Source organism: Ursus maritimus, unplaced genomic scaffold, assembly GCF_017311325.1.
Source record: "Ursus maritimus isolate PB19 unplaced genomic scaffold, ASM1731132v1 scaffold_33, whole genome shotgun sequence".
Lineage (NCBI taxonomy): Eukaryota > Metazoa > Chordata > Mammalia > Carnivora > Ursidae > Ursus > Ursus maritimus.
This window is the reverse complement of record NW_024425897.1, coordinates 29277923-29302080: the sequence shown is the minus strand read 5'-3', so window position 1 is coordinate 29302080 and position 24158 is coordinate 29277923. Positions and strand designations below refer to the sequence as shown.

Below are 24158 nucleotides of genomic sequence, written 5' to 3'. Positions count from 1 at the left end.
CCCTGCGCAGGCACTGCTCAGGACGAGGCCGAAGTCCGTGGCACGAGGTCAGACCGCGCGTGCAGCCTGGCGAGGAGCAGGGCACAAGCCCTCAGGTCACTGCATACAACGCTCACCAGTGCCGCTGGCAGGATGCTGGCCACAGGCCTACCATCTCCACCTGCCGCTGCTCCATTGGGGTGACGGTGACATCACAAAGGAACACATCTAGACACCAGGAAATGCCACTTGAAGGAACACTACCTGGGCCCTGTTCTCAGTATAGGGCAGGGGTCCCCAGGTCAGAACCCATGAGAGGGCTCGAGAGACTGGGGACTTACAACAGCTGCTCCTGGGCCCCTGCTGAACCCTGGAATTGGTCCCGCTACCCACCCTCCATTCCCAGCTTCCCGTCTGGGAGCTGCCAGAGTCCACGCAGCTGGGGATCAGGATCTTCCCCTTCAACAAGGAGGCAACTCAGGCCATGAGCCTTGCTCCCTTCCCAAACTCACATCCCTCTCTGCCCCTACACTTTCCCAGATCCAGCCAGGGCCATCTCCCGTGCTTCAGGTCGTTCTGCAATATTGTCACCATGGTCACGGTGCATCCCCTAGGCCAAAGCCAGGGTCTGGGTACTGTTCGTCACACAGGGAGCACTGCTGTTACTGCAGGGAAGTGTTTCTGCACAGCCGTGACACCACCCATGTCCAGCACACAGAGCACAAGCCAAAGAGCCCCCTGCAGGCTGTGAGCAAACAGCCAGTGGTGGACACGGAGGTGTCAGACACAGTCCAGCCTGCTAAAAATAAGGACCGGACACCTGGGTAGCTCAGGTCGTGATCTCAGGGTCCTGGGATGGAGCCCCACGTCAGGCTCCCTGCTCAGCCGCAAGCCTGCTTCTCCCTCTCCCTCTGCCTGCTACTCTGCCTGCTTATGCGCGCATCTGCTTTCTCTCTCTCTGTTAAATAAATAAAATCTTAAAAAATAAATAAAAATAAACAAAAGCAAGGACCAGTCTATGACTCCAAATACAAAAACCAGAGCCTAGACTTGGCTCTCGTGGTCCACCAAAACACTGCGTATCCCCACAGACTGCTCACAAGCAACGGGCTACATGTCCGACTCGCTCGCTCCCGGCCTTTACTTACGAAACGACATTTCCTATTACAGAAATCAGTAAAGCAAAGTAGAACTCCAAGACTTGAAGCTGAATTTCTCAAGTACATTAACTGATAAATCGTCTCTCCTAATAAAAGAATTGCAATTAAAACTAAGCTGAAATGCCATTTCTCATCTCCCAGACCGAACAAGCGGGGCCGTGGGGAAGCGGGCCCGCCCCGCTCCGCTGTGGGAGCTGTCCAACCCCACGCAGGGGTCTGGCACCACCTCACAAAGCTGCACGCGCTCCTACTCACACGGAATCCACGAGCGCCACTACAAACTCAGCCCGAGTAGCCACCTCCAGTACAGAAACAAAGGAACACGAAGTTTCCTCACCACGGCACTCTTTGTAAACACAAAACGTTAGAAATAAACCGCACGCCCACATTTCAGAGACCGGGGCCTCCATTTGGTGCATCCATTCAACGGAGCACCACGCAGCTGTATAAATGACTGAGAAAGCTGAGAACTCGTACACAGCCGTTTCCAGAACTCTAACATTAAGTCGAATAAACAAGTGCAAAAGACTATATGTGGGACACTACCCTTGCATAAGAGGAAAAGACAGATGTACAAACAGATACATCTTGCCTCCATTCTTTTCTACAAAAAAATAAGCATACACCCACATATCTGCGTATACATAATTTTTTCTCAAAAAATATATTTCCTAGTTATGTTCACTACAACAGTCTACAAGCACTGACATCCCATAAATATCTGCTTACGTTCACAAAAAAGGAACTCATGAAGAATAAGTCAGAAACGAATGAGGCTGATGACCTACTCAGGGTGGTGTGAGTAGAGTGACAGGGCAGTGAAGAAAGTTACAAAGAACTTGTAACACTTTGATTTTAGAATCGTGTTAAAGAGTCACATATTCAAAAACACAACCAAATCAATAAGGACGAAGAACTTCCTAAAACCCAATGTACACAGAAGCAGACAATCGAACTCGAGGAAGGACAACATAGTTACCAACGGAACAGGGAAGGAAGGGACAAAGGAACAACTCCGTGCTGCTGGATGACAACTAGGAATCAGCATGAACTTACGGATTTTTCCCTTAAAACACATCTCCTAGTTCTGCCTACCGAAATGGCCTACAAGCAATGCCACCCTAGCAGAATGGAGGACACTAGGGGCAGCGGGGCCAAGACATGATGACAAGCAGCAAAGCAGGAAACCTCGTTCAGTGGAGGACAGAGGGAAAGAAGGCTAGGAGTTTTTAGGTCAGTGGCTCCCAACTGTAACCTTATCCATCTTTGAAAAAATAGTCATGCCATCCCTTAACGTTATTTGAATTTCAACCTGAAGTTAATGTTGAGACTAAAAACAAGTCAAGGGAGTAAGACTAAAGCAAAGCTTCTCCTTTCAACTCAGAACTCTCTACAGACAAACTGATGCACACCCAACTCACACTCCTGACAACCAGCCAACGGGTACGCCTGGCAGGCCTAGGAAATGGCCACAAGTGGGTGAGACAGACCAGGGTGAGGGACGCTGCTGAGGCGTCCTGCATGCGGCTGGAACGTGTTCGGTGTTGGCCAAGTCGAGTCTGAGGCCTGTGAGGTCCGACCACCACCACGTCTCGGTTCTGTGAGGAAGCAGCTCGGCCAGAGCCAGGGCTGGGATGGAGACTAAAGCCCGCCCCCTGCAGTGACGGCTACATAAGGACCTTCCCCTCAACACCCCTGTCAAGCCACATGAAACCTCCCTCTTCTTCCTAGGAAAGCACTGCCACCCTCCCGAACTTCCTTCTGCAGAGAATGCTCGCTGTCCTCTCCTCCCAGGTAAGCCTGCACTCCAGCGCTTTCCAGGAGCGGTCTTGCACCCCCCTAAGCAATGACAAACACCAAAAAATGGAAGAAGTACCTCTGTCGGAGGGAGAAGGAAAAAAGAGGGGGTGAAGCTTAAACATGTTAAAAACACTGCTTTCACTAACCTTGGAATGCTTAAGGTTTTCTTAAAGATGGATAGATGGATGGGAGATAAAGCAGATACAGCGAAACACTGACGAGCAGACACTACGTCACGGGTACACACGCAGCTGACTGTAAAATCCTCCCACTCTTTGTGTGTTGTTGAAATGTTTCACAGTAAAACATTACAGGAAAAAAGACTTTCCACAGAAGATAGCAATACCAGATATCGCTCAACAAAGTCAAGGCTAACAGAAGTCCCACATACTAACAAAATGGGCACTCTTCTCCCCCAAGAGCACAGCAGGAAGGCTCCACGCTCATTCCTAAAATACGTAGATTCCAAGTGACATTAACTGGGCCAAACGGAGTTTTAAAACTCTGGGCTTCACTGTGCCACGTGCCACATCGCAGTGCCACGATGCAGAAGCGGGAATTGAGGTCCCCATGTTCCTTCTCGCTTAGCAGGCTATGGTGCCAGGAGCTTACAGTCACTGTGGTGGGGGCAGGTCCTTAACCGGATGGGACTGAGAGCCCTGCGCTCCCCAAATAGGCAGGGTCGACCTCAGGTTGGGAGGAAGAGTCAAGACAAACCGAAGAGGTCCTTCCTCAGACACAAGCCATAAAGCTGCAAGCCCCCAACTCATGGCAGCGCTCGCTGCTGTTCCTCAACTTTTTACCCAGAGCGCCTGAGGGGCCTGTTTTGACCTTTCTCTCCTAATCCCCGCCACACACCTTGTGAAAATTTAATACCTCAGCCATAGCATAGATCTATAGATGCATTGTGACCCTTTGTGAGGCCACAAACCACAGTCATCTCAAAGATTTTTTTCACCCTCCTCCAAGAACCAGTTTCCAGCCCCTTGTGAGAAACAGCGCCATCATGGAGAATGCAGGTTCTGACGTGCAGAAAGAGACCTGGAAAAGTGGGAACCAAATCAGCTAGTCCTGGGAAGGAAGTCAGGAATGGGGAGAAAGAGTGAAGAGGAACTCTCATCCTGTGCACCCTTGTTTGTCGTCTGAACAGCACAGGACGTGAACAGCTTGGGCACCACTCGCATCAGAGGACCAGCAACAGCAGGGGGCTGGGTCAAGTGTGGCACATCCATGTGTCCAGCCCACCCGGCAGCAGAAGGAAACAAGCTCTTGATCCAAGCAACAACCTGCGTGAGCCCCAAATGCATTATGCTCAACGAAAGAAGCCAGACTCAAGAGGCTCCACGCAGAGCCCCTTTAACTGACTCCCCAGAAAGGACAGAAAACACAGTGACAGAGATCAGCGGCCGCCCAGGGGGAGGAGCTCAGGAGAGTGGCAGCGCTAGGGCATTCTTTGGGGTGAAGAAATTTTTTTGTTTGTTTTTAAGATTTATTTACTTTAGAGAAAGAGAAAGCACACGCACGTGCGCACCAGCGGGAAAAGGGGCAGAGGGCGAGAGACAATCTCAAGCAGACTCCACACAGAGCGTGGAACCCAACACAGGGCTCGATCTCATGATGCTGAGACCATGACCTGAACTGAAATCAAGAGTTAGACGCTCAACTGACTGAGCCACCCAGGTGCCCCAGAAACTGTTTTGAATCCTGACTGTCCTGGAAATTACACAACATCTATCAAAATTCTCAGAATTCTACACCAAGAAAAGGGAATACTGCAATGCGTGAAGTGTTTAAAAAAAAAAAAAAGGCTAAGTGAAACAGCAACATGAGGTTATGTAAAGGCTTTCCCTTCACTCGTACATAAATGCTTTTTAAATGTATTTCTACAACAATGCACAAGATAAAAATTTCCATTAACTAGAAATAAAGCAGGAACCACAGGGGGGCGGGGCCGAGAATATAGGCCCAAAGGACAGAGGCTCTGCCCAGAAGAAAACACTGAGGGCCAGGCCCGACTCCTGAAGGCAAAGGGCACACCCCTCCAGGTGGCCGAGGACCAGAGCGAGGCTCCCTGAGGAAGACGCTGCGCTTTCTCCCGTGAAAAGAGGCTCCAGTTGCCACAGGCTGCAGCCACAACGAGCAGCTTGCCCTAGGCTCCAAGGAAAGGAGCAGACCAGCTAAGCAGAGACCACTTCCACACCGGGACTGCAGAACCTCAGGGACTGGAAGACCCAGCTCCAGGGGTGGACCCCAGAGGCCATGCTGGGCAGCCACAAACCCCAACAGAAAAGGAAAGCTTCCCTCCTATGCAAGAGGAGCAGAGACATAAAATGGGGGCAGGGGGACAGATAGAATTCACTGCCAGCACACAGGGCAGACCCCACAGACGGTCCACATGAAGAGATGCCATGCCCAACCACACACTGAATGCAAGGCCTGGTGACTGACTTGTTCCTTGAATGGCCTCACGCCCTCCCACCTCCAAGATGACTCCCCTTCATCTCTACCCACATCAACCTTACCCCCTGCAAGCATCTGTGCCTCTTGGAAGAGCCAGCTTCCCTCTTCTAAGCATGTGAATTCTATTCCTCAGCATCTACTAAAATCATTGATTACCCAAGTACACCTAGGTTCCTATCAAATCCACCTGCTTTGGAAAAGAATTTGTTTGTTACTATATTCACTTGATAAATACTTATTAAAGGCTTACTCCATCAGGCATTATTTTGAAGCACTAGGGATACGACAGTGAGCACGGCATAGTCCCTGACCCCAGAAAGGGGGCGGTCAGGTAACACACAGAGCAGTAAGTGGCAGACAAGAAGCACAATGGCAGAGCTCTCCCAAGGTAAGGGACAGAGACAGTGAGCGATGTGGTCAAGGTTCTGAGTTCCACAGCAGTCTCTCTGCAGAGGGGCTTCTCAAAAGAGTCAGACCATGGCATGTAAGGACCCAACATTCCACACAGAGCCAATGTGTGCCCAGGACCCGAGCCAGGGGACAAGAAGTGGGGGGCAGGGACATGAGGTAACAGGGGCAGTAAGGACCTGGTCACAAGGGGCTTCATAAACCACCTAAAAGATGTTAGCTTTTCTTCTGAGATGAGAACCATGGAGGGCTTTGAGCAAAGAAGGGCACAATCTGATTTCTGTTCTAAAAACATCACTCAGCCGCTGTGCTGAGATTCAAACGCAGAACAGCTCGGGTGAGCAGCGAGAAGGGCACTGGAATAACCCAGGTAAGAGATGCGGGGGGACGGGATTGAAGGACAGATGTAGCCAAGAAGACAGTGAGGAGCAGTCGGTTTGAATTCGATTTTGAGAGTGTGGACAGAGCAGATTTAGGACGTGGAAGAAAAGCAGAGATCACAGGACAGTTCTGACCTGAGCACTGCAAATGTGGAGCTGCCTCCAAGTGAAATGCAACAGCGTGTAAGCAGCAGGTCTCGCACAAGTACAAGTGCAATCTGGAACTTGGAACAGGAAGACCCAGCCCGGAAATACACACTCAGGAGATGCTGACATGTGACCTACAGCCCTGCCACAGGATGAGATCACCAGGTGTACAGACCAGAGAGGGCTGCCCCAAGGCATTAGAATATATACAGGTGAAGGAGATGAGAAGCAACCAGCAAGGTAAAAGGAGGACCAACAGAGTGGTGTCTCCATGCCACGAGGAGACAAGTGTTTCAAGGAAGCCATGGGCAGCCGGCTCAAAGGCTGCCCACAGGGGGCCTTGGCAATATAACAGCACGACTGATCCCAAGAGGAGCGATGCTGGAGAAGAGGGGAGACTGGGGGACCAAAAGCTTAACTGAAGTTGGTTCAAGAGAAATGAGAGGAGAAAATGGTGATAGGGAGTACATGATTTTTTTTCCAACTGTGGTATGAAAGGAAGCTAAGGCCTAGAAAGAGAAGCTGGAGGATTTGTATGTTGGTAAGAATACTTTGGAGAGAAGATAAACTGAAGAGAAGACAGAACGTTAGAGCTATGCCCTAGAGTAGGCAAGAAACGGTGGACCCAATGCGAAAGAGTAAATAATGGTTTGTGGATACTACAGTGCTAACAGCAATTACTGTACAGGGCTTAACAGTACGTGATCATGCTGTTTTTAAAACCACATAAAATTACATTATACAATCTCAATTATAAAAGAAAAATTACATGGATAGAATAAGGGGCCAAAAGAACATTAATTGTGCTTATCTTTGGGTGGTAGGATGACTTAGTTACAAAACATATTTTTACATTTTTTGAAACCATTCACAAAGCATGTTTGTTTTACTGGTTCCACTAAAAAAAGTTACCAAAGCCATTTTATTGCATATATCACTTCAGAAATCCCTCAGAAAGCACATGAAGACTCCAACATGTACAATGGCAGGGAAAAGCACCATCAGCGTTGGGCTGCACTATCCTTCTCTACTGGTAAGGTGATATCCCAGCAGAGACCTGAGGGCTACAGATCTCCGTGGCAAAGTGCTGGAGGAAAGAAGACTGCGCCCTCTGAGCGGGCCAAGTGAGCTGCACAGGGAGACTCTGGAGCCCCACACATCCCAAGTACACTGCTGTGCTGCGCGCAGTAGCGTCAAAATGAGCTGGGTTTGAATTCACCCAGCTGTCCCCCGTTGAATGACTTGGACAAATCACTGTCCCCCTGCACCTGTTCCCACACCTGCGAAGGCGGCACGGCTGGCGCCAGAGGACCAATGCAGTGGGAATGCCTATCCTGCTGAAGGAGTTGACCACGCAGACCCGAAAACCAAACCAGAATAAAGTGCCAGGCCTGTAGTGGGGGTTGGAGAGCCGCCCCCGCCTGACGCCCAGGTCACTGTGGGCCTCCGCACCACGAAGGGTCTCTGCCCAACGCCAGAGGCCCCCACCCAACCCCTGCGCCCCATTACCGCGGGCCGCGTCTCAGCTCCAACACCCCCCTCACAGCCCCCGCGCCCCGTCACCGCGGACCGCGCGCGTCTCCGCGCCAGCCCCCCACCCAACCCCGGCGCCCTGTCACCGCGGACCCCGGACCGCGTCTCCGAGCCCAACCTCGACGCCCCGTCACCGCGGGCCGCGTCTCGGCGCCAGCCCCCCAACCACTCCCGGCGCCCTGTCACCGCGGGCCGCGTCTGTGCATCACCGCCCCCCAGCCACTCCCGGCGCCCCGTTACCGCCCGCCGCGTCTCCGCATCAGCGCCCCCCACAGCTCCGACGCCCTGTCACCGCAGGCCGCGTCTCCGCGCCGCACCGGCGCACCCTCCACAAGCTCAGCGGCCCCCACCCACCCCCGGCCGACCCCTGACTCCTGGCGCCACCCCCCCCGCGCTCCCGTCTTCGCGTGCCGCGTCTCCGCGCCAAACCCGTGCCACCTGCACCCCCGCTACCTCCACCCCCTAACTCCCGGCAGCGCCCCCCCCCACCCCGGCGGGCCCCCAACTACACGTCCCGGGGGTGGGGGGAAAGGGCTCCAGAAGGACCGGGGTCGCGGACCACACGACTCCGGACCCTGACCCCCGCCATTCCCGGCCACTCCGCGCCCCCACCTACCCAGGCCTGGACCGCACTCCTGCTGCGTCCGGCGGAGGGCTGGGGGCGGGGGTCGAGGTGGCGCCGCTCCGCTCGGCGCATCCGGGGCCGCGAGCGGAGGAAGCGGCGGCGCGCCCGCTACGGCGAGCCGGAAGTGACGTCGCGCGACGAGAGGCGTCGAGACGGGCGGAGGGCTAGAGCGGCCGAGCTAGGGCGGGCCGACGGGGCGGCGGCGGTCGGGCCCCGGGGAGTACTGCGTTGGGGCAAGGCCGGGGCCGCGAAGGCAGGATGGGCTGGAGCCGGCGGGGCGGGCGGGGAGCTCGCGGGGCCCCGGGAGTCGCAGGGCACTAGACCCGCGGATAGCATCAGACGGAAGGGGGCTGGCGCCAGAGGTGAAGACGGCAGAGAGGGGATGGCCCCCGAATGGGAGACCCCGGCTCAGGGGTCGACATCCCGAAGAGACCAGGGACTTAGGGCCCCACGAGCGGACGGCGGACGGTCCTTAGACATGTCCCGGGTGGGGCACCTGCGCACCGGCGGGGGCGGGCGGGCTCCCCGGCCGGAGGAGGCGAAGTGGGGGGCGAGCCCCGACTCCCCCACTCTGGCCACGGCGGCCGGCAGCAGAGCGTCCTGGTGCCGTCCGACCCCGGGCTCCTGGGGACACGACCCCGCCGCTCACCGGAGCCGAGAAACGGAAACAGCCCCATCAACGGCTGCGCGGGGAATGTGGCGCACCGGGGGGCTGGGTCGCGGACACCCGCGACAGGGCACACGAACCTGGAAGACACTACCCTCGCTCCCCGTGGCGCTCCGTGCCCCGAACCGCCAGGCCCGCGTCCTCCCGGACTGGATGCCTCTCCCACTCCCACCCCCCTTTTAAGTGAGGGCAGGAAAGCTGCCTGAATCTTTGCAATCCCTGAGCCCGGTACAGAGCCTGACACATGGCAAGAATCCAGGAAAGGTTTGAGGAATCAATCCTTTTATAACTCACCTCCCAAAGAATGGGAGACAAACTAGAAAACCATTTTCGTTTGTTAATCAAGAGTAATATTCAAAAATGCGGTGGATGGGGCACCTGGGGGGCTCAGTCCCTGAAGCGTCTGCCTTCGGCTCAGGTCATGATCCTGGGGTCCTGGGATTGAGCCCCGCGTCCGGCTCCCTGCTCATCAGGGAGTCGGCTTCACCTCTGCCTGTGCCCCTCCCTGCCGCTCATGATCTCTCTCTCTAATAAACCCTTTTTTAAAAAAATAGTAAAACAAAAACAAAACCGGCGCTCGGTGGGAGAAACCAGACATGGAAAGCCACATACTGTAGGGTTCCATTTATACAAAATGTGCACAATAGGCAGATCCACAATAACTGCATATGGATGTGGGATTTCCTTTGGGGTTGATAAAAATGTTGTGAAATTAGGTAGCGCCGGTGGTTGCACAACTTTGTGAATGTACTAAAAACCACTGAATTGTGCACTTTGAAAGGATGTGTTTATGGGATGTGCATTATATCTCAATAAAAAACTCATTTTAAAAAATGAAGGTTAGGGACACCTGCAGGCTTTCAGTTGGGTGGAGCGTGGGATTCTTGATCTCTGGGTTGTGGGTTCGAGGCCCACATTGGATATAAAGATTACTTTAAAAAAATTTTTTTAAAAATCTTAACAAATTGAAAAAAGAAGAATTAGAAGACTAACTCGATAAAGTGCAGATGCAAATGCCCTCTGATGTTAAACTGAAGATTTTAGAAAAACAAACCCTGGCTTTAAAAAGGAGACAGGAGTGGGCTTACCCACTTACCAGCTGTTCCAGAGCCATGGTCTAAAGCACATTCTCCATCCTACTGAATAGCCTGGGTGGGGACTGGGTCTTTGAACCTTCAAGCCACCCTCTTACTTGCTGAAGCCAGTAAGTTAAAAACTCCATCTGCCAGAGTCCCAGCTGAGGGAGGTCCCTTCTGTTTGCTGCGTTTGGGCAAGGCTGGAGGTGATAGGGAGGAGGCCACCTCCTTCCTGCTGCTCCTGGCTGCACCTGCTGCCCAAAAGCAGGGCTGACACATGTCTCTCCTGCAAGCGAGGCCCAGTGCTGGGTGGCCATCAACGTGGAGCTGTGGACGGTGTTTTCTTGACGTGAACCCTTGCTCCCAGGCCACAGCTCTGGATGGCTTGTCAGCAGCTGCAGGTGTGTGGCCGTGTGGGGGGGGCTCCGGGTCCTCCGGTCCCCCCGACCCCCCAGCCCAAGGCAGCATGAGGAGCAGGTGCCTCAGTGGGCCAGTTCTGTACTGTTCTGGGAATCACTGCAGAGGATCTGGTCCAGTCCCAAACCAGGTCCTCGAGCCCCCCACCCCCAACAATCTGTAAGCCCCAAGTTTCCTAAAGAAAACGTCTGCCCAGCTACACACAGAACCAGACAGCGATGTGTTCCCTCTCAGAGACCTGCGTGGTCCTGGTACACACAGAGTGGCTCACGTGATTTCCCATCACTTCCCAGGGGCTGACTCGAGTGCACATCTTACATGCTGACCGATGTGGGGAGCCGGCAGGCAGCTGGGCTCCTCCCTCGTGCAGGGGCCAGGGCAGGGAAAGGAGGTGCGGGGTCTTGCTCTCCTGTGTCCTTGGGATAACACTGCATTCTGGCAGATAACTTTCTGGATCCTGGCCCTAACTTTCTGTGCCTTCCACACTCAGGGAAGGATCACGAAACCCAGGAAAAGGCTGGCCCCAAGGTCAGGCTTTCTCCCTTGAGGTTCTAGAGGGAGTCGGGGGCAGGTCCCGTCACGTGACATCGGCAGGGCTCTATGGAGGACAAAAGCCATCAAAGCCAAGTGGCCGTTAGAACACATCAGACCGATATTTTTTTTTTTAAGATTTTATTTATTTATTTGACAGAGAGAGGCAGCCAGCGAGAGAGGGAACACAAGCAGGGGGAGTGGGAGAGGAAGAAGCAGGCTCATAGCGGAGGAGCCTGATGTGGGGCTCGATCCCAGAACGCCAGGATCACGCCCTGAGCCGAAGGCAGATGCTTAACCGCTGTGCCACCCAGGCGCCCCTAGACCACTGATTTTGCATCCACAGCTCCTCACACATGGGAACGAGGATGTATAGGGTTGGCAGCAGGATGCACTGAGCCACCAGCAAGAACAATGCAGACATTCGTGACCGCAAAGCCAAGCTACGCTGAGACAGGCAAGAGTGAAGTAAGTGTGTTGCAAGCTGCCGTCTGTGTGAGGGGGGGATCAGATGGGCTGGGCTGTGCACAGAGCTCTCTGGGAAAAGCCACAGCCTCCGGAGAGAGGCCCTAGAACGAGGGCAGAAGACCTTCTCCCTTCTGTGCTGTGGCTTCAAGCATATTCATGACTTGAAAATGCCACACATCCATGGATCCTCCAAGGTGACTCACACGGGTCATCCATTCATTCCCTGGAGTCACATTTGGGAGCAATCTACTCCGGAGGTTTCACTGATCCTCAGACCAAGGCTTTGTGGCCTTTCATGGGAGAAGTCGTGGCCCCAGCAGTCATCCGGCTGATTTCTGCCCTCGGAAATGACTTAGCAAAGAGCCCACGCCTAACACCAATGTCCACCCCTCCTCCAAACTGCCCTTCCCCAAGGCCCCATCTCATCAGTCCCTCAAACCTAAGGCCCAAGTCAGCCTTCAGTCCTCCCTCCTGCCCTCACCTCTGTCCACCTGGCAGCAGGAAGCCCAGCGGCTTTTCTGGTGCCCCCCACACCTCACTCACCCTCTGCACACGGCCTGCCCCTGGCCACCACCAGCAACCTCAGTGGTTTTCCTGACACGGCACCGTCTGTCCACCCTGAAGCAGCCCTCGAAGAGATGTGCCGAGCTCCGTGCACACACGGGTGTGCCCATGCACCCCCCCGTCACATGCATGCACACACGTGCATACAAGCACCTGTGCAGGCACACAAGCACACGTGCGTACACACGCGTACAGACTCCGTCCATCTCCTGCGCGCGTGCATCATCGTGCACGCGCAGACACCAGCACGCACACACAGAACACACCACCTCCCCCCCGGGAACTGCCCACGGCCCGCCTGTCACCAGACCCCCTTCCTCGCTGAGAGGTCACTCCTGGGCTGAGCTGCAGCGCCTGCCACTTGGTAAAGGGCATCTCCCAGCATCCCTTGCAGCTAGACCGGACCACCTGACCTGCCCTTGACAATGAGGGGAAGAAGCTACTGGTGGGTCTTCTGCTGGGAGAGCTCACCGAGGGCGCAACTGTCCCTTCACCCGTCCCACTCCTCCCACCTGGGACGTGGGCAGGGCTGGGGTGGATGTGACCAGGGTGAAGGCCACACGTGGAAAGGGCCCGCCCTGTGCAGGCTGCCTGTCAGGCTTGTACGACACAGGCAGCCGCCAAGCCCGGTCCTGATGGCCGGTCCCAGGAGCCTCCTGTGCCCACCTGCTCCAGCCTCCACCCGTCGACGCCACTGTGCTAACAGCACCAGCACTCTCTCCCTCTCTGGAGACTAAACACACAGGAGCGACGAAGTGAAAAGTAAAAAATGGCATGACTTAAGCAAAGTTTGTACTTATTTAATAAGAAAACTGCTTCTTTAAAAAAATAGTGTCTTTACATGCTGAGGTGTATACGGTTAACGTATTCGCAGCAGGTCCTCCCTGTGATGAAACCCAGCGTGATGCAGGTCTCGAGACCCTGAGGTTGCGGGGCCGCGGCGCGGCTCTCCCATGCTGGCGAGGACGGCCCGCAGCGGCAGCGGCTCCTGGCACACACTGGGCCAGCCCAAAGGCGCTCCAGCGGGCGGCCGCCACCTCAGTCACTGTCTCCTAGGGGGCTGGGCACCTGCAGGACAAGAGCAAAAGTGTGGGTGCTTCCTCCCGGGGGGGGCGGGGCTCAGCATCAGGGCCCGCCCCCCACCTGCCCCATCGCCACAGACAAGCACAAGCACTTGCTCTCAGCCCGACTCCTGGTCTCCACGCCAACAGTTCAAGAGTCCGACCTGGGCAGGGAAAGCCAAGGCTGGGGGCAAGGGGGTCTTCGTGGGGCTCCATCAGATCCCCTCAGGACGCAATGCTTTCGGGGCACACAAAACGGGGCTACTCCATACTGGACAAGCGCAGGCCCTCCCTCAGGTGTGAAGAGAGCAAGCGGCAGGAGCCTGTCCTCGCAGGAGTCCAGCAGAGGGCACGTCTGGCCCCCAGCTCGAATCTGCACACACACTCCGTCTGGCCTCACAGTGCTTGGGAGAACTAGTCACCATCAACCCTCAAGAGCAGAAGATCTCACATAAAATCCCGGGATGCCTGTCTCTCCCGGGAAAAGCTTCTGCTCTCCCGGCGTGGCCCTCCCCCCGCTGGCCGTGAGACAGAGCAGGAGCGCTCCCGCCTGCCAGTGTCCGATCCCCATCACCTCCCTGACCTGCTCTCCCACACCTGGCCCACGTGGCTGGCTTCCCTTACCTGCGTGCGTCACTTTACAACCCCGGGTGTGCCAGAAGGAGCACGTGCTTCTGAGCGCACAGACGATGGGTGGGACTGCGCCAGTGGAGAGCTGCTGGGCCAGCAGAGAACCCAGGCTCGGGGACGTCTCCCGCCCCAGGGAAAGAACTCCAGCTGCAGACTACGGTTAACTTCAGGGCCTCACACAGGTGCCCTCCTCCTAACACTACCGGCAGGGACGAGCCACCTGCAGCCGCGGCCCTAGCAGGAGGCCGCGCCACACAGCAACCACCCGGAGTGGGCGCCAAGCACCCCACGTGCCTCTCCCAAGGGACCCCACGTTCCAGAGCAGGTGTGACAACAGACACGTGCTGAGGACCCCAAAGTGCTCATCCTCACACCTCCGTCCCAAAATCAGGAAGGCAGGCCATCGAGCACAGCCTCTGTCCAAGGTCACTAGGCACTGAGTGGGGAGCGAACACAAAGCAGCACTGTGGGGTCACCAGCCACCCGGTCCAACGCCCTGGCCCCGCTCATCGCAGCTGTGTGACCCCAAGAGCCTGACACACCTCCCTGCACCTCAGCTTGCTCGTCTGCATGACGGACGCAAGGACAGCAGTGCAGAGCAGGCGAGAAGCTTGGCCAAGCTCCCGAAAGGGAGGGCCTGCGGCAGCCCCGGGGCCCCAGCCTCCAGCCTCACGGCCCCAGCCCCCACCTTGGCGCCTGGGCTGGCTGCCCCGTGCGTGGTGGCGCTGAAGTCATGCACGGGCAGGGTGCTCAGCCACTGGGCCATGGACCGCTCGCGGCGCTCGGTGCTGATGATGGTGGGGTAGATGTGCTGCTCCTTGAACGCCGCGACCCCTGCCTCCTCCCGCGTCCAGTCCAGTGGCTCGTGCAGCCCGTCGTTGCCAAAGCGCTGGTTGTACTTCTCGAAGTGCACGCGCTCCAGGACCAGGCCAAGCCCTGGCGCCTTGGGCACGTCCACCTTCGCCTCCCCCCAGCTGCGCTCCAGCACGCTCTCGGGGGCGTAGCCCTTGACGATGGCCACCACCAGGCCAACCATCTTCCTGATCTGGTGGGTCATGAAGCTCTGCCCCTTCACCTTGATCACCGCGAACTCCATGCCCTCCCGCACAAAAGGCTCCTCACAGAACATGTCCAGGATGTAGCGCCGAGCGCTGGCCTCGCGGGGCCCCTTCTGCGAGGTGAAGTTGTGGAAGTTGTGCGTGCCCCTGTAGCAGGCGAGGAGCCCGTTCACGCGCCGCAGCGTCTCTGCGCTCAGCCGGTAGCGCTCATCCTGCACGTCGTGGTCCTTGTGGGCGAAGGCGAACGTGGGCAGCATGTAGAAATAGGTCCTGGCGTCACACTTGTTCTTGGAGTTGAAGCCGCCCGTGACCCTCTTCAGTCCTTGGGGGGAGAGGAGGCAAGTGAGGACGACGCTTCCCTGCCAACGAGCGCCTGGACCAGACCTGGGCCTGGCCTCCTTGCACCGAACCCGCACGCGCCTGACGCTCAACGGCAGCGTTACGCAAACCAACTCATCAAAAACACGGGCCGTTTATTAAAACCCAGGGTTCGCGGAGGGACAGGGAAGTGCATGCTCTCGCCCTGTGAGGCTCTCCACGGAATACATGACGGACCTGAAACCACACCCTACAAGTTATCCTACGCGAGGCCACCAGGCAGCAGCACGTCTAAAAGCAACACCATAAACAACGAAAGACAACTCAGAAAGTCCAGCAAGAAAAACATGATCGCAGACGTTCTGGAATGTTCGCAGGATGAAGCAGCAGGCAGCCCCCAAACGTCAGGACGGCAGGTCTGCAAAGGCCCTGCGCTCTGAGTGCTGACAGACCCAGCAGGAGCTCGACAAACACGCGAACTAGAAGTGAAAGAACAAAGACACCGTGAAGCACACAGGGCTCCGCTTGTGCGAAGCACAGAAGCGAACGTGCGCGTAGAGAATTTCCCCGAGGACACATAAGTCCTGGCAAGAACTGGGACTCGGGGGTGCTGCCCGAGCTGTGCCAGGGTCCCAGACAGCAGGCCTGCCCTCACCCGAGCTCACGGGGCTACGGGGTGTGTCTAGGCCTGTGCCTCACAGGCGAGCAGACACCAGGGCTCCTGCCCTCCTTGCTCTCCCTCGACTGTCGTGTCTCATTTGGGGGTAATTTCAGGTTTTCTTTTTTGCCTGGCATAGAATTCACTTTCATCTGCACCGAGCATCGCCAGGACGCGTCGTGCAGGTGGCTGTCTGCCGGGATCGGCGCCCGGGCTGCCCGACGGCCATGCTCTGGGGCCGCAACAAGGGAAACCACCCCACGTGTCACATTGCATAAGTAGCGCTAAGCACTGTGGTTACTGTACGGGATTCAGCGTTGTTTTTAGCAAAACTGGGGCCTGATCTACGGACTACACAGAAGACCTTCCCGTGCAAACGCGTCAAGTGGCCTTCACGAGGGCTTACTCAGTGAGGAGTGTCCCCGGAGAAGACCCTCCTGAGGCAGAGAAAGGCTGCAGCACAGCAAACAAAGTAACCAATAAGCGTCACTAACTTCATGGTGAGAACACATTTACTTGCACCAAACCCCCGTGGCAGCTTTATCCACGGGCACGTGGAAGCCCAGCACCCTTGGGGGGCACACAGAGAAACCACGTGTGGCACGCCCGTGTGGCGGGGTCCACACAACACCCAGCTCCGTGCAAGCAGCCAGACATATGACCTGATTCTGTTCACGTAAAGTGCTAACGGAACGAACTAATCCGCGGCGAGAGAACGCCCATCGGTGGCGGCCAATGAGGAGGAGCGGGGGGGAGGGGTTCAGGTCCGATCCAGGAGGGTTCCACAGGCGTCCACGCACATACGTACACGCGGCAAAACTGTACGCATAAATACGGGGCTCATTATACATCAATTATACCTCAAACGGTTTTTGCAATTGGCTGCTAAAGGAAAAACAACGCCATGTGGGCTGGTACCACATGTGGTCGCACGATACACAGACATCAGCTGCAAGGCCGAGGGGAAAGATGCAGGGATGCTGCTGTCGTCTTCAAACGCTACAAGAAGCAGGGTGAGTGGGTGTCAGACAAGGATGCTTGAACAGACACAGCCTCCAAATAGCCCATTTGCAAAGACAGGGGGCGGGGTGAAAGTCAAGGAGCAGGTGGGGCCGAAACCAAGGTCAGGTGGCCGTACGGTCTGGCCTGCTACAGAGGGTCTACCGACCCCTGCTTTAACCCCCAAAGCAATGACTGAAAAACCACAGCAAATTACACCCCACAAGGCAACCAAGGTAATAATGAAATGGAATGATGAAAAACATTCATTAATCCAAAAGAACAGAAGAAAAGGAGAACACAGGAGAGTGAAAAAGCAATAGAGGGCAAGGTCTACACCAACCAACCCACCCAATACCACAGGAACATCAACGGCCCGAACGCACCACGCCAAGGCAGAGCGTCAGATGGGATTGTTTTAACAAAGACCTAAGAATCCCATTTATCAGGCTCGTTATAAAAGGGAATCATCACCCTTGTTTTAACCGAATCTGGACATTCGTGTCCAGTGTTTGGTTGAAAGAAGGTGCTGCCATGAAGGGAGCTCCCGAGTGTCTGTCCAGCTCATCCCTTCAGGAGGAGGGGACAGCGAACTCTGAGACGACTCACAACCACTCCTCCCAACCGCTAAGCAACGGCTCCCACGTCCTCATTCCGCACCAGAGCAATCTGGAGAGCTTCACGTCCCTGCACGACCAGCCACCACGGGCGCGCGGCCTGCCCTGCAGCGCTTACCCAGTATCCGAATGTGAGGCGGAAGGTGGCTGTTGATCTTTTCTAAAATGTCGTCAATCAGCCACACCTTCAGGGACACGACCTGCCCCGCCGCAGACACGCCCTGCAAAGGAAGCAGAAGGGTCAGGCACACCCCTCTGTAAGGTGCTCTCCTGGACAAAGGACTGTGCCAAGGCTGCTCCGTTTCCGGTGCAAGTTCTGACTTTAGAAACGCATCTGAGGGGCTGGTGAGACCTGCAGACGGCGCTCAACTCACAAAGCGCCGGGCGAGCACAACAGGTGAAGGTCACTGATGGTTCAGATCCCAGCGAAATACAGGTCATGCAGGTAGGAAATGAAGGCCCCTCCGGACCGAACTCCGCAAGACGTGGGGAAAAAGAGCAAACAATGGCCAACAAGGAAGAGCGGTCGCCCCGGGTCGTCCACGGTGTCGCCATCCCCACTCCAGGTGCCCAGTCACCCACGCTGCTGATGCTCCCCCAGGAGGAGCCTCGCGCTCCAGCACAAGCCCACGCCATCCACACCCCTACCCCATCACGTGGGCATATCTCGCGCGGACGGTGGGTTTGGCCCGGAGGCCTTCTGAGAGCCCCCGCTCATGTAACTTCCAGGCCAGCACACGGCTAAAACATCCTGTTTTGCCCTGAGTGACCATTGCTCATCTCTCCCTTGGCCGCGTTCACGAGCACACTGTATCATGGGGCTTCTGCACCATCGACAGGGCAGGCATCCACCAGTGGTCCTGGAACACAACCCCCACAAACCAGGGGGGACCACTGTGCCACATAAGTCAGGAGAGGACGGGTGATGACCTGGACAGGGAAGGGGAGCTGCTTACGCAGGCAACACCCGTCAGGGTGAGCACACTTCCCCCCAGTGCCGCGCCTTCGTCTAACATGGCAAGACCATGCAGAGGCAGGGAAATGGATGGGAGGGCGGGCGGGGTGCTGTCCTGGGAGCAGACGCGGGGGGCAGCCCAGCATCAGCCGCGTCAAACACGTCAGTGCCGTGTGAACATCATCTGAAGACGCTCCACAAACCCGGGTCGAGACATCAGACCACAATACACGTAACACCCCTGCCCAAATCTTTATCTGAATCGAGTCATGAGAACAATCGGACAAATCCCGACTAAGGCGTTTGTCTGAACAACTGGCTTCAATGGTCCAAAAACATGCCGGGAAGGACCAGAGAGACAGAAACCATTTTAGATTACAGGGAGCTCAAAGGACGGGAGTACGTGTGCATGCCGACTGCGGCTCAGGCACTGGGTCAGGAACAAACCGAGGCGTGTGGGTAGCAGTGCTCCAACAGGGCTGGACCGCCCAAGGGGAAGTTCCCAGGGGCACCCCTGTCCCTGCACATTCAGGCCTAAGGCTTTCGGGGTGAATGAGGTCCATAACGGACTCTCCAACGGTTTAAGGGGAAGAAAGGACATAGAAAACCAACATGGCAAAACGGCAAAACGGTATCACTGCTGAACAGAGGAGAGGGTTGGTCTGGCATCCACTGAGATACTCCCCACAAGTCTGCAGGGCTGACATTTTTCCAAACAGAAAACTGGAGAGATGGGAGCGCCTGCGTGGCTCAGTTGGCGAAGCGTCTGCCTTCAGCTCAGGTCATGATCCGGGGGTCCTGAGATCAAGTCCTGCATCAGACTCCCTGCTCAGCAGGAACCTGCTTCTCCCTCGCCCTCTGCCCCCCCCCCAAAAAACAACTGGAAAGATTTTAAAAAGATACAAAAAATTAGCACTGAAAATGTTACCCAGACTAAATCCGCTGCCCCCAGACCCATGTCGTCCACTACAGAACATCTGGCCACGTGCAGCCACAGAGGGCACTAGACAGCCATTCCATTAGCGAGAAATACACAACTGATTTCAAACACTTAGATCAAAAAAAGGAACTAAAAGGAGAGCCTGGCTGGCTCAGTCAGTGAAGTATGCAACTCTTGATTTCAGGGCTGTGGGATCAAACCCCATCTTGGGTGTACAGGTTACTTAAAAAAACAAAATCTTAAAAAACAAAGGAACGAAGATAAATGGCATGGCTGTGTTTTTGTATCAATCACGTGTGTAAATGAGAAAGTTCTAGAGGTGCTTCTGGGGCGGGAGAGACGGCTAAGGGTGCTGGGGTCCTTTCTGGAGAGATGAAAGTGTGCACAGACCAGCTGCAGGGACAGCCGCACAACTGTGCGAACACACTAGCATCCACTGAATCGTACACTCTGGGTGGGCAAACTATAAGAAGAGAATTATATCTTAGCAAACCTGCTTTTTAAAGATTCTGAAATAAAAACTAAGAAAATGCTATCGTTTCTTCATCCAAGGGGCAGGACATACAGTGGAGAGATGAGCTGGGATGTTAGTATGAGAAGCTTCGCGTTTCTCCAGCTTTACCAAACTTTAAGAGGGAAACACATTCGAACAGAACAATCTCTAAGAACCACGCTCTGAAGCGCTCTCTCCGTGAGCTCAGGCAAATATCTGCCTTTCCTCTGCCTTGAAAACTACCAGAAAGCTGTCACTGGAACAATTCAGGAGAAAAGGGAAACTATAAGGAACCACAGCACCCGACCCTGAGCCGTGAGAAACGTCACTGCGTCGCCTACAAGACTCGAACCTGCAGCCCGGTGTTTGTTCTCCACTATCTGCACAGTGCACCAGTTTTGTGGTCCCCGCCTGGCACACAAACCCAGGGGACCTGGTACCATTGTTCAGCTGCTCAGGACCCCGACCTGCCCGTGTCTGTGTCACACCCCCAAGGACGTCAGGCGGCCACAGAAGCATCTCAGGGCCGGGGTTGCAGAGCGGAGGCAGAAGGCATATGATGCACTCTGCATTTCATACCTGCCGGAGAAGAACTTGAGGTTCGTGCCCTCTGCCCTACCCACCTCCCCGGCTCCCCTCCACACTCCCCTGGGGAGCTCCTGTCCATGCCAGACCCATACCCAGGAACACAACAGGGCGAGACTGCCGGGAATGGCTGCCACGCCGACCAGGACTAAGCCCGGGACAAATGTGTGAGGCAGTGAGTCAGAGCAGTGAGACTCAATCTTGGGACCGAGTGGACAGCACCGGCCACAGCCACTGAGGCTCCCCAGTCCACAAGACGTGGCCAGTGTGGTGGTGATGCGCCGTGAGCGTGGAATACATAGCAGACTGCCAAGCCGTGACACACATGCACACACAGAACGGGAATTACGTTCTGCTGATTGTATTTCTGTTCATTACACAGTAAAAAAAAAAAAAAAAAAAGACTATCTTAGATAAACTAAGTTAAATAGAGCAAATTATCACACCAGGGTCACCTATATCCTTTCCCCTCTTGGAAAACGGGACATTCAAGCTTGAGCTGCATGGACAGTGTGACCGTGCGGCCACCTGCAGCGGCCACAGAGGAGAACGTACGGACATGAAGTCTGGGCAGCAGTGAGCACCCACGTCCAGCCACACCCGGACTGGAAATGCTTAGAGAACTTCTCAGTGACACGAGGCGACGGCTTTCCTCCCGTTTTGCCTAGTTTGGTCTGTGCATCTGTCACTCAGAGCCAAGAGTCCGGACGAATAAAGACGCTGACGTGTGCTGTGAAGGGTGCACAGACCGGTTTCAGGTGCTGCTCGAACCTGCAGGGGAAGGGCAGAGCCGGCGCCTACCTTGTCTGTCCGGGCGCACCGCTGGAAGGACATTTTCCTCATGTCTTCGCCGTGATTTTCAGGAATACAACCCGACTGAACCAGGGCAGACACCAAGTCATCTTCGATGGTCTTGAATTGTGAAGACCCAACATTCCTCTGAAACAAAGAGTAGAAAACCAGGTTTCTTCACTCAGTCACTGCCCACAGATAGGAGCCCTAGGCCTGTGCTGCTCCCCATAGGGCACCTGGGTGCTGGGCCCACACCTGCGGCCCTGGGGACACACCGCGGCTCTTCCCCGTCCTGTGGCACGTAGGACAATTACCTGAGGGCACCCAGTCTCTTAGAAACCCCCCACCCTCGGCAGCCAGGTAAACAGCCCATGGAGAATATCACCTGAGACGCTGTTTCCTCCCACCTGGTCAGATCTGAAACCAGCACCCCTCCTGCTGGAGACAAATCTGTCAGCAGCAGCTGGCTGTAGACGGACACCACCCCCTTATCGCCATGGGGAGGAGGCCCCGTGACTCAAAGCGGGGAAACCCACCTGAGGACGCTAGGACTGGATTTGGAAAGACAACCCACTGCTTCTAGAACCTCCTAACACTACCCCTCTCAGCGTGCCCTAACTACAACCTAAGGCCCGCAGGACCCCCCCCAACCCCCTTATCAATGAGGTCATGCGACCACCCTGACACTTCTCAGAGAAAACCTTCCCCACACCAGGGACACGAAGGCCTACAAGCACTCTGCCAAGATCACCACAGGGGGAAGTTCTTCCCAAGGTCTACCTCACGGTCCTCACTGCAAGCATCAAGTCATAAATGCTGCTCAAACACCCACAGGCAGGGACAGAGAGCTGCAGCGGTGGGGAAGGCGGCCGAGTGGCAGGGTCTCAATATGCCCTTCCATCAGCACCGTGAGCCACTGTCACTCTCCAACCCCCCATTTCCCTAACAGGGAAACTGAGGCAAACAGAAACAGAAGTTGGGACACAGCGAAGTTCTCAAGACCGCGCCTAAGGCAAAAGTGCGCCCCATCAAAATCACAGCCCCAAAAGCATTTCTTCAGCCGCACAGAGCAGCGGGGGTGGCCCGACCATCCCTGAGGCAGAGTCACCCGCCCCGTCGGCACAGTCGACCCCACGCCGCGACATCAGTTTCCCCGGTGCGACCTACACTCTTCCTTAAAACGAGACCCCGAAGAACTCCAGTCGTCCCGCTGTCCGAGGTGAGAATTATTACAACACCCAGCGAGCCCAGGCATGGCTGTGTTAGACGCTCCGGGCGGCACTGAACACCCTCACCTGCATGCCGTGGTAGCCCTTCCCGGAATAGGCCATGAGCAACACGATCTTCCGCTTGGGCAGCTTCCTGTGCGGCTCGCCGTCCGGGCTGCTCTTGAGCTTCTTGGCCTGCTGCTCGGCGTCCTCCCAGATCCGGGCCCCGCCCTGCCACCCGCTCCGGGCCTTCCGGTCCTGCTCCCGCGCGGCGCCCACGGGGGCGGGGGCCTGCACGTTCCCGGCCATGGGGGGCGAGCTGCAAGGACACGGAGCCAGCGTGAGCGACGCGGCCGGGACGCGCGGCCTGGACAGCGGGGGCCCGGGCGACGCGCCGCGGTTACCAGAACAGACGCCGTCCCAGGCGCGGGCTCCACGCTCCGCAGGCTCTCCGCAGGGCCCCGGCCGCCGCCCGCAGGCTGCGGGCCGCCATGCGCGGCAGGGAGTGGGTTGTTGGGGCGGGGGCGGCACGGGCCCAGCCCCCTCCCCCGGAGCGCCCCCTCGGCCGGCGGCCGACCTCCCTAGCGCCCCCTACCCGTCCCGCCCCTCCCGCCCCTCCCGCCCCGCCCGACCGGCTTCCCCGGAAAGTCCGGGGGCTCGGCTCTACTCTCTCTCGAACTGAGACGCACTCCACCCGCCCCACCACGTCGCGCGGACTGAGCCGGAGCCGGACCACGTGGGCGAAGGCGGAAGTGGAACGCGCGCCCGACGGCGGCCGGGCGCGGACAAAAGTCCCGCCGGGCGGGGCTTAGGGCCGGGGGTGGTGCTGGGCGGGGCTTGGGGCCTGCGGCGGGGCGGGGCGGGGCTTCGAGCCCGCTGCTGTGCTCGGGGGCTGGGGCGGGGCTTGGGGCCTGCAGCGGCGCCGAGCCGGGCTTAGGGCGGACAGGTGCTCCGAGGACAAGCGCCGCGGGCCCCGCGTTCCCGACGAGGACCCCGAGGGCGGTCGGTGCGCCCCGGCCGGGAGGGAAGCACAGCTGCGCCTCCCCGACTCTGCGTCTCCCAGACCCATGCCAGCCGGCGGTCTACAGACGCCACACACCCGGGGGGCGCGGTCCTCGGGAAAACCCGGCGGGAGGGCTTGGGAGGCGGACCGGTCGGCTTCCAGCGGCAGGGAGTGGACCAGGAGCGCAGCGACAACACTCGGCCTCGGAAGCTCACGTTCTCGTGGGGGGACGCCCAGTGACCAAACCCAGCGGAAAAATAGATCGGGCATCACAGTCATAACCGCCATGTACGAAGGGAGCTGCTGCGCCCACGATGTGAGTCTCGGAAACTCTGCCCGCAGTGAAAGAAACCAGATGCGAAGGGCACGTTCATATGCAACATCCACAACTGGCCGGCCCAGACACAGGAAGTGGGTTGGTGGTTGCTGACCAGGGTCTCCCCCGGACCACACCATGCTCGGTCTCCTCTGAGCTCAAAAGTGAGGATGCGTTGAGATCACGCAGGTGGGAGCCCACGGCTCACTTCTGCTAAACGACCCCCAGGACAGCCCTCCCCTCTGCAGGAGGGTAGAGAGCCGCCTCCGTGTGCCAGGGCTGACAAAAGGGCATGGTCATGGGTGACCTG

At 56.7% G+C, this 24158-nt stretch overlaps 2 protein-coding genes across 2 annotated transcripts in view; both read right to left on the bottom strand.

The window, feature by feature from the left end:
* LOC103678900 (E1A-binding protein p400) overlaps window positions 1-8618 on the bottom strand; it is a 109300-nt gene extending 100682 nt beyond the window's left edge. Inside the window, exon 1 of the mRNA XM_040620056.1 lies at window positions 8484-8618. The gene's annotated coding sequence lies outside the window, so the exon portion shown is untranslated. The remainder of the gene's footprint in view (window positions 1-8483) is intronic.
* A 4376-nt stretch (window positions 8619-12994) lies between these two features.
* PUS1 (pseudouridine synthase 1) lies at window positions 12995-22848 on the bottom strand. The gene is made up of 5 exons (XM_008708331.2): window positions 22617-22848; window positions 21331-21468; window positions 17675-17777; window positions 14595-15286; window positions 12995-13283 (listed from the first exon to the last, which is right to left on the bottom strand). Exons 1-5 carry the CDS (start codon window positions 22836-22838, stop codon window positions 13254-13256), a joined length of 1185 nt encoding a protein of 394 aa, XP_008706553.2. The 5' UTR covers window positions 22839-22848; the 3' UTR covers window positions 12995-13253.
* Between the last annotated feature and the right edge of the window lie 1310 nt (window positions 22849-24158).

Excerpts from the sequence above, each read along its gene's own strand:
- PUS1 (XM_008708331.2), bottom strand. The coding sequence starts at position 22,838 with ATGGCCGGGAACGTGCAGGCCCCCGCCCCCGTGGGCGCCGCGCGGGAG. Across the intron at positions 21,469-22,616 it reads AGGGCTACCACGGCATGCAG|AGGAATGTTGGGTCTTCACA; the intron begins GTGAGGGTGTTC and ends TCTTTGTTTCAG. Across the intron at positions 13,284-14,594 it reads CAGCCAGCCCAGGCGCCAAG|GTGCCCAGCCCCCTAGGAGA; the intron begins GTGGGGGCTGGG and ends CTTGTCCTGCAG.